Below are 10,145 nucleotides of genomic sequence, written 5' to 3'. Positions count from 1 at the left end.
CCTCTAAGGCAGCCTCTAAGGTCATAGAGGCAGACGTTATGAGAACAGCCTCTAAGCTAAATTTGCTTAGCATCGACGCTACGCTTGGAGGCAGCCTCCAATTCTTTCCATGAAATAAAATAATTCGTTGGCCCTACATGTCATAGAAGGAGAGCATGCATGTGTCATGTCAAGAGGATGGAAAGGAGCCGACAACTTAGAGGCAGGGAACATTTGGCATACACTGCGTAATCTTGAGCTGACTCTAACAATCCAGCGTGGGTCGCAGCTTAGAGGCAAGCCAGCCTCTAAACCTTGTGGATGCCCTTAGAGCAACTCTAGAAGACACGTCATATCACCCTGATCCCCTTAGTGATTGTTGTTATATTAATTTTGGCTTAAAGATCACTCTAGGGGAGTCTCCATCCCACTCTTGATCGTCATAATTTTTGTAGAGCGCTCTTAATCCAGCCTGATCCTTCATATTTGAGGTTGAGCAAGCCCATGTAGCGCTCACTCCATCCACCCAGATATTGCCGCCGCAAACATTTTGAGAGCGCACTCCCTTTCGTCGTTATCCACATCCATGTGCCAACTTACTTTGGTGCCACTTCCAAAGCACGGACCCACTGTTGTTTGGCCCATGTCGCTCCAGTAAGCCGCTTCCGGACCTCAGATGCATTGCTGCAGCCCCGCACCTTCTTCCCGCTATTCGGCCACGCCACCCCTTCCACCGCGGGACCTCAAGGTGTTTGACAACTTGACCGGAGGTAAATTTTTGCAACCTTTTCTTGAAGATTTTATTTGGTGTCTCATAGGTTAGTGCATATGACATAGGATTCACATTATGTATAGATGAATATATTATGTATAGATGAATATGATGGTAGCGGTAGCGTTTTTTTGATGATTCATCATCAAATTTGTGCTAGGGTTCTTATAGCGAAACCATGGACGCCAAAAAAGATGAGGTAATTTTAATGGTTGTTGAATGGATAGCCTGAACTACCACAAAGAAGAAGCGTCCAGTATCAGAGGTTTCTCGTGCAACAATTTGCCAGAACAGAATCTATGGCCATGATCGTTTCATGCCTGATAATTTCGTGTCGGATCATACCTTCCTAATGTACGTATTTTTGGCAAAGCTTCCACATATGATCAAGCGCCTTTTCTATCAACTTTCCAATGACATGGAAGAAAATGAACCTTTCTTCTAACAACCGACAAATGCCGCCGGTCTTTGTGTTTTCCCCCTTTTCAAAAGGTGACCGCAGGACTCGAAATGATTGAATCTGTCTCTCCTGCAGATTCAAGGGGTGACACTCTCCGATTGGCAAAATTCAATCATCAAGGGCACAAAAGTGTCCCTTGAAGGTGTGGTGGGTATTTGTGGAGAGCAATATCTATTTGCATCCAATGTCGAAGCGATATATGCATAAAAACATGGTCTGAGATGCTAGGGAGTATTGATTTTATGCACTAGAACTGGAAGATTTTTTCTATATGCAAGGATCCAACCCTAATTTTGGGAGTTGTCGCGTTAGAAACTATGTGGAACAAGCAGTGCTACTTTGGGTTGCCTGGATCTCACAACGACACCAATATGTTGTAGAGATCTCACCTATTTTGAAGGCTAGCTAGTGGTCCTTCTCCACCTTGCAAATTCACGGTGAATGGTCATCACCATGACCAAGGCTACTATCTACATGATGGCATCTACCCATCAGGGCCAACATTTGTGAAGAAAATGTCTAATACTAAGAGCAGGAAACATATGCATTTCCATGTTGCAGGTATATCCGAGGAAAAACACCGAGAGTGCATTTGGAGTGTTGCAAGATAGGTTTGCAATTGTCCGGGAACCTTCTGATTTCTGGAGTAAGGATGGCCTCGTGTGACAACCCGATGCCGACGTTCCAGAAGATTTCCTTTCCTTTTCGTTTTCGTCGTGTGTCTATTTTATTTTGTCGCATCATCATCGCATCATTCGCATCATCTGCATTGCATCGGCATCTCCGTTGCCGTCAGTTTTCAAAACTTGCATCCGTTATTAGTTGCCGTTTCTCTTCGCATTCGTCGTTGTTCGTTCCGAGCCTGTCCGCACACGCACGCGCCCGCGGCACCGTCGAAACCCTGTTTTAAAAGTGTGCGTTAAACTTTCCCTGATCGAGGTGAAACTTCGCATGCGGTCGTAATTAGTTCTAGCTAGGGCGCCTGTCAAGTTTTGTCGCGATCGGAATTCGTCTGGTACCCGAACGGTCGACCGTAGCGGCACCGTATTCGGTCTACCGTCGGACGTTTGTCGGTGTTTTAAAATTCGTTGCCGCACCGCCCGTTCTCCCTCTCGTCCCCGGATATCCCCTCTAAATGGCCTCGTAACCGTTCCCCCGTTCGGAATCGTCCGAATCCGACCCCACGGTTGGATCCGGAACGAAATTCCGGGTAACCTAGCCCCCCCATTTGTCTATAAATAGACCCTCCTATTATTTTGGGACAGCCTACCCTCCTCCACCTCGAAATCCATGCAAAACCTAACCCTAGCGCTGCCTCTCCCACCTCTCTCTCCTTCCCCAGCCGCCGGGCCCGCCCGAGGCCCATCCGGCCGCCGGGCCCGCCCGAGCTCCTGCCCATGGCACCGAGCTCCCGTGCCGTGCCTTCGCTCCGCCGCCAGCCTGCTCCGGCATGCCGCCGCACCAGCCGCGTGCACATCCGCAGTCCGCGCCGCCGGTTCCCCGTCGGCCGCCCAGGACCCTCCGCACCCCGCCGCCGGCTGTGGCCGTCCCGTGCTCGCCGCCCCACCGGCCGATCTCCTAGCCCCGGCGCCGCCTCGATCCGCCACCGCCGGGAACGGAACCCCGGTGGCCGGATCCATCCGCCACCGCCGGTTCCTCGCCGGACCCCCTCGCCTCCGTCCGTTGCCGGCAGCTCCGCCGCCGCCGCCATGTGCTCCTGCGGGGAGGAGACGAGGCCAGCGCTCGGCCTCTCCCCGTTGACCGCCTCGCTCCTGGCGCCTGGGCCTCCAGCGCCCCAGCGGCCTGCCTCTCCAGCGCCGGGCTGGGCCGGCCTCCCTTCGAGGCCCAGCTGGCCCGAGCCAGCCCGAGGCCACTCCACCTGCGGTGCACCAGGCCGGCCCAAGTGGCCAGGGTGAGCCATTCCCCCCGCCTGTGCCTTTTTTTTATCTTGCGCCCCTGTCCAGCCCGTTATATAATTAGGTTGATTTTCGGAATTATATATAAATTCCAGGAATTAGACGAATAATAAAACGTCCGTATCTTTTAAACCGTGTAACGGTTGCGGCGTGTAGCATATGGTTTTTGTGTATTTTTGTGCGTAGAATACGATTTTGCAACTTGCATAATTATTTGACGTAGGTTTACGCGCCGAACGCCTAGTTTAACGTACTGTCCTATATTGCTTCGTCTGGTATTTATTTTTTCTTGCGGTCCGGATTGCTCGAGTACCTTAGATAAATGCCTATGTTTTAGGAACCATTTTTTCCATGCTTTTTAGAGCGGTCAATTGTATTTTTATGTGTAGGGATTTGCCGGTAATTTATTTTCCCGCGTATACGTTATTTTTTCTCGCATTTATGTGCGGCATTATTTTGTGTTGCAAACCCCATATATTTTATATGTTTCCGGGGTAGAAAAAATCCATGGGATTTTTCTGTGTAATTAGTTTTAGCATTAGAGCAAGTTAGTTCGCGCGATATTTTTGCCATGATGCCCTTTTGTTTAATTCGTAGGATTTATTCCGTGCCTCGTTTGAATCAGTTGTCAACTAGGGAGTTCTTCTTTGATGTTTAGTCTAGCCCATGGTATTTTTAGTTGCAATATAAATGCATGTTTAGGTGTGTTTTTATTGCTCTCAAGTTGCTAGAAATAGTGCTGTTTTAGAGGAGCTGAAATATTTGTAAGTCTGAAATCTGTTATATTTTGTTCCTGTCTTGTCTTGCTTGCATCTTGTGATCTGTAGCTCTTTTGAGGTTGGTCCAATGGAGTTAGTTGCAGCTCTTATGTTTCTCTAGCATGCTGTAAATTTTCATGCCAGTTGGAGTCCTGTAGCTATAGGTTTTGCTGCTGTCAATATAGCTTTAGATCGAAAACTGCACTTTCATGAGGTGTAATTTTCACTAAGTCTGAAATAGTGTGTGAGATGCCATTTTGTGTCTTCTTTTTCTAGTGCTCCTTGCTGCCATGCTAGTTGTTGTTAGTTGTTTGTAGTAGTGCTTCTTGCCCTCTTCCGTGCCATGCCTTGCTTGAGCATATCGGAGTTGTGTAGCTCGTAGTTGTGGGGCGTAGAAAATACTATGTGGCTGATTTTGGCATATTGTAGTCAGTTCTTGTTTTGCTCGTAGTTTTTGAACCGTAGCTCCGTTTTGATCGTGTCCTACTTGAAACTTGCTTAGAATCTCGTGCAGTTTGATTTTCTCTTGCTGTTTGTGTGTTTTGAAGTGCTCGTAGCCGTCGTTGCACACATATTGCATTCATGCCATCATATCTTGCGGTGCTTGTAACTTTTGATCCGTAGCTCCGTTGGAGATGTTCTTTATGTGTAGATTGTTTGCCTTGACGCATAGAATCACGTGAACCTATTTGTTTTGCTGTTTAACAACTAATTAAATGTGTTAGTTCAGATCTGGACAGAATTGTAAATTAACATGTGAGGTCGTTTCGGAGGTGCTATATGACATTTCCGACCTCATTTAAAATGCCTAGATAGGTTGTTTAATTGCGCTTCACCTCTAGCCATGTTTAACCACATTTAATATTGCCGTGTATCTAATTGGGATAGAACTAAATATTTAAATGTGGAGTTTCGTCAATATGCATCCCGTGGCATATTGAACTTCACTTAATGTGTAGTGTCTGTATGCGTGAATTGTCATGTCGTGATTTGCATGTATTTAGCTGCTCATGCATCATTTGTGTTGTGCATCGTGTGGTGAATTCCGTGTGTTGATTTGTGTTTTCGGTTTGCTTCGACTCGATAGAGTTCCGCAACGTGCCGGATTGTGAGGACCCGTTCGACTACGTCGGTTCGTCTGCTTCACGGAGTCATTCTTCTTCCAAGCGGGATCTCAGGCAAGATGATCATTTCCCCAGATACCATTACCATCATTGCCATGCTAGTTATATCGTTTCAGTCATTATGTCTCGTTGCCTACCACATGTTAAATATCAGCCTCTCAACAATGCCATGAAACCTTCAACCTGTTCAACCTAGCAATCCACTGATTGGCTATGTTACTGCTTGCTTAATCCTGTTGTTAGCGTTGTTAGTTGCAGGTGCAGATGCTTCCATGTGAAAACATGGGTTCTTTGTCATATCACCATATCAAATGCTATTTAATTTAATGCACCTATATACTTGGTAAAAGGTGGAAGGCTCGGCCTTTCTAGCCTGGTGTTTTGTTCCACCTTTGCCCCCTTAGTTTCCGGCTACCGGTGTTATGTTCCATAATTGAGCGCTCCTAACACGATCGGGGTTGTTATGGGGACCCCCTTGATAATTCGTTTTAGATTAAAGCTGGTCTGGCAAGGCCCAACTTTGGTACTACATTTGCCTAATAACCTAATAATAATGCATAGGGACCCGCCGGCACCCGCGGACTAATTTAATCAACCCCCCGGACCAGTGCTCCTCATGAGTGTTGGTCCACCCACCTAGCAGTCGGCGGTGCCACCACGGGGCAACTCGAGGTTTGGTTCCCGTCCACTTTGCATAGACGGTGTATCCTGAGAACGAGATACGCGGCTCCTATCGGGTTCGTCGACACACCGGGTGGCCTTGCTGCATCAGTTTTACCTTTGACGAGATATCTTGTGCATCGGGATTCCGGTGATGCTTTGGGTAATCTCAGAGTTGAGGTTTTCCACTAGGGAATCCGACGAGATCGCGAGCTTCGTGATTGAGGATTTCTATGCGGCTTGTGGTAATTTGTGATGGACTAGTTGGAGCACTCCTGCAGGGTTAAATCTTTTCGGAAAGCCGTGCCCGCGGTTATGTGGCAACGTGGAAACTTTGTTTAACACTGGTTCTAGATAACTTGAAGTTAACTTAATTAAAATATGCCAACTGCGTGCGTAACCGTGACTGTCTATTTCGTGAGTTCCTTCTCCGATCGAGGACATGGTGGGGTTATGTCTGACGTAGGTAGGTGTTCAGGATCATTCATTTGATCATCAGTAGTTCACGTCCGTTATGCGTAGATCTTCCCCCTCTTATTTCTTGTACTCGTAAATTAGCCACCAAATATATGCTTAGCCGCTGCTGCAACCTCACCACTTAACCATTCCTCACCGATTAAGCTTTGCTAGTCTTGATATCTTTGGAAATGAGATTGCTGAGTCCCCTGTGGCTCACAGATTACTACAACACCAGTTGCAGGTACAGGTAAGGGTTACTTGACGCGAGCGCGTTGATTGTTCATTTGGAGTTGGTTCTTCTTCTTCTTCTTCATCGATCTAGGATGGGTTCCAGGCCGGCAGCCTGGGATAGCAAGGATGGACGTCGTTCTTATTTTTCTCGTTTGTTTTCGTCCGTAGTCTGACCCTGCTCTTACTCTTGATGTTTATGTAATGTACTGATGTGACTCTGATGTAGCTTGTGGCGAGTGTAAGCCAACTCGGTATATATATCTCTTCTTTTCAGTACATGTACTTGTAACGATATCCATTCTTGCGACACGACGAGATTGCGCTTCTATCCCTGACGAGGCCTTCGTGCCAAATTGAGGATAGGGTCGCATCTTGGGCGTGACACCTTGGAAATATCATGACATGGTGCATGCTCTTATAGAGCATAGTCATAGAGGAAGAGAGGAATATGCCAAGCCCCATTGGCTATGAAGATATTTGCACAATCATCAGGCCTCACGTGCACACATGGAATATTCAAACATTTCTTGAGGTGCACCGAAAGGTTAAAGACCAGGCCTCCCATAATCAGCTGAAGGAGGACCTCATTGACCAACATTTGCAGCTAGCTTGGAGATAGTATGCTTATTTTTTTACAATTCATTTTAATTAGCCCTCTTGATGAATTAGATCTCGATCTCCCCCTTCTCTGTACCTCCCTCTCTCTCTCTCTCCATGTGAACAGTTGGACCTCGTAGTATATTTATCAAAGGAAAGCAAGAGAGTGTGAGGAGAGTAGTTATTTGCATGTGCTATTTTCTAGGAGAGGAGAGTAGTAACTTACATGATAATTAAGATAATTCATACCTTTTCAAAAATTATTTTTCCACATATTAAACATTTAAAAAACAGGTGACTACACATTTACAACAAAACACTTATTGGTTACATCTGAAAATAGTTTAGATCTTAGTTTTGATCATATTAAATCAACAAGAATATGTTTTAAATATCCTTATTTATTGATTGTAACAATTGAGATATATGTTAAATGTTTTCGAAACTAGCTTAAATATCACTACAAATATTCAGGTACAGTACACATGCATCTTATCCATGTGTTTTTAATTACATCTTGTCCTTTTGCCTTTACTCTGTGACCTACTAGGCCTCATAGGATATCATATTTTTCAGGGAAAGAAAGGGAGTCTCACGAGAGTGTAAGTTTCTTGTAGTATCCCTCCATGCATTTTATTTTCCTTTTGACAGTTTAGATGATTTACATATTTTAGAAAATATCATATTTTCACCAAAGAAACATTTGAATTCCAAGCGCCTAAACATTTAAAGCAAAAAACCTATTGGTTACTCTTAAAAAATGTTTAGATTTTAGTTTCAACCATATTCAATCAATTGAAATACGTGTTAACTATTATAATGAAATTGAGTGGAATAACTAAAACATGTATAGAATGTCGAAGTTATTGGAATATAACTAATTTCATCTAAACAATATTGCAGTCACATTTAAGAAGCTTGTTTCACATATTTTACTTTCTTCACATGATAAACAATTACAGAGAGATCCGAAACATTTGATACAACTTTTCTGATATAGTTGGTATTTATTTCACAAATCGCTATAACATTTCACTTCCTGTTTAGCAAAAACTTTCCAACTATAATTAATAAGAACTTTAAATACATTTAATATTATTTTGCTAGTTTCAGATTTTTCAAATATTATTCACAAATATTGAAATATATTTCAATGATTTATTTATATTTCATTTTAGTTTTGTAATATTCAATATTTCTGAATAATTATGTCTCTCAACATGCATAACCCCGCAACTTTTAACATGCACGCACCCCCTCACCACACGTGCCACCACATCAACTCTACCATTTATATTTCTCTTGACATGCATGATAAATTCTACTTATAAGATTTAAAGTAATTCAACTACATAATAATTGAATACAACAAATCATATTGTATTCCCTTTCCATTCTCATATTCAAATTCCAGACAACGAGCTTTCATCAAAATATAATGCAACAAACCGCCTAGTGACAATTAAAAACTTTAGTTGCAAAATTTTCAATTTCTGTTCACATATATGACACAATATTCACTAATACATTATCACCTTTCGAAAGAAACTCACAAAAATCAAGTAAAACTTTTCCACTTTCTAAAAACAATTTAGAAGTATCGGTTGGAAGTTCTAGGGCTATATATGAGTGAGGGGAGAAAATGAGGGAGGTGCCCAGGGGCTCACATGCCCAGGTGGGGCGCATAACCTATGGTGTGGGGATGTGAATTTGGACCATACGGTCCTCGTGGCTCTACTTTTTGCCGTGAATATTACATCTTCATTCTCTAGTTCTCATATTTCAGTTAATTACGAGGGAAGAGGATACAACTGTATTCCATTTATTAAACAACCAAACACTTACACCATACCATATTATCATATCAATCCCAACAAACAACATATATTGTAACGATTCATAAGGAAATGAAAACTCTGGCGGCTTGCAGGCACAAACATACATGACATTTATTCTTTATACTATTGATAGGTGTAAACACTACAACATATTAGTAGTGGTTATTTTCCCAGAACTGAGATTGGAGCCAATCAATCAGTTTCTTTTCCACCTGAAATGCCGTGGCCAAAACATCATCCGAAATAGGTGGGTTTGATCCAAAGACTGCATTGGCGATAGAAATAACTCCAGGGTTTTGGCTGCTGAGTGATGACAACGCAGCTGCTGGCTTGTCATGCGCTAGATTCATTTGGAAGTGGATCATTGCCTTTGGGAACACAAATACGTCACCCTTCTTGACTACCCTGGAGAAAAGCCTATTTGGGTTGGATGTGACAAATCCAAGGTAGAGAGTTCCCTCAAGCACAGTAAGGAGCTCGGTGGCACGGGGATGTATATGTGGTGTGTTCACACCCAATGGTCCATAGTCGATGCGTGCCAGCGAGATTCCGAGGGTGTTGAGGCCAGGGAAATTGATGACGTTAATGTTGGTGACGTTGGACCCAACCTTGCTGTTCTTAGTATCCCTAGGCTGGTCAAGCATGGCTGGATTGAAGAAATCTTCCGTGTTGACGGCCATTGGGTCCTTGCAAGGAAATCCGTTTACTCGCACTGCATCCAGGGAGGAAGTAAAACCAAGCTTAGAAACTAGCATGTGGTTTGAGTAAGTGGGAATCTATAATACGGTGTTCTGGTATCAACGACATAGCATGCAGAACTCACAATAATCCAGGTGTGACCACAGATATGCTACGAGAAAATTAGAACATCACTGAAATTAATGCACACACATACATACATATATACGTACATACCAGGTGACTTCATGTCGGCGACGCAGAAGTCTTGGAGAGGGCTAGGGTCATAGGCAGTGGCCTGCCATGAGACCAGCGCAAGAAGCACGGCGATGAGAAACAAAGAGGAAGAGGAGGCCATTGTGAGATGCTTTGTCCATGGAGGCATGGGTAGATGTTCTTATATACATAGTCGGAGTTGGGTTTGGCTCAAGGTGGCGCGCGCGCGCAAGCAAGCAAATAGTGTGCTGACCTGACCTGAGGGAACTTGTGCATGCATGTTAGCAAACAGGACAAGTCAAGTAGGAGAGGAAATGATCAACCGGATTGAAATGGTCACCGCTAGGTGCTACAACCTGATTGGTTGTTCAACATCTCATGTTCTTATTTATATATGTATGCATGTATCTGCTCCACCAAGTAACCTTACGTGTGCATGCGCTTACATATTATGCAC

The 10,145-nt window shown here is 44.0% G+C and overlaps 1 protein-coding gene across 1 annotated transcript; it reads right to left on the bottom strand.

The window, feature by feature from the left end:
• Positions 1 to 8,746: 8,746 nt before the first annotated feature.
• Positions 8,747 to 9,860, bottom strand: LOC123398815 (germin-like protein 8-4). Its single transcript, XM_045093266.1, has 2 exons — positions 9,710 to 9,860; positions 8,747 to 9,506 (listed from the first exon to the last, which is right to left on the bottom strand). Exons 1-2 carry the CDS (start codon positions 9,855 to 9,857, stop codon positions 8,947 to 8,949), a joined length of 708 nt encoding a protein of 235 aa, XP_044949201.1. The 5' UTR covers positions 9,858 to 9,860; the 3' UTR covers positions 8,747 to 8,946.
• Between the last annotated feature and the right edge of the window lie 285 nt (positions 9,861 to 10,145).

This window comes from Hordeum vulgare, chromosome 5H (genome assembly GCF_904849725.1).
Source record: "Hordeum vulgare subsp. vulgare chromosome 5H, MorexV3_pseudomolecules_assembly, whole genome shotgun sequence".
In the NCBI taxonomy this organism is placed as follows: Eukaryota; Viridiplantae; Streptophyta; class Magnoliopsida; order Poales; family Poaceae; genus Hordeum; species Hordeum vulgare.
The sequence above is the reverse complement of the archived record's forward strand: the minus strand, read 5'-3'. Positions and strand labels throughout refer to the sequence as shown.

Coding starts and splice junctions, on each gene's coding strand:
- LOC123398815 (XM_045093266.1), bottom strand. CDS start 9,857: ATGCCTCCATGGACAAAGCATCTCACAATGGCCTCCTCTTCCTCTTTG. Junction 9,507..9,709: donor CGCCGACATGAAGTCACCTG/GTATGTACGTAT, acceptor CCCTGGATGCAG/TGCGAGTAAACGGATTTCCT.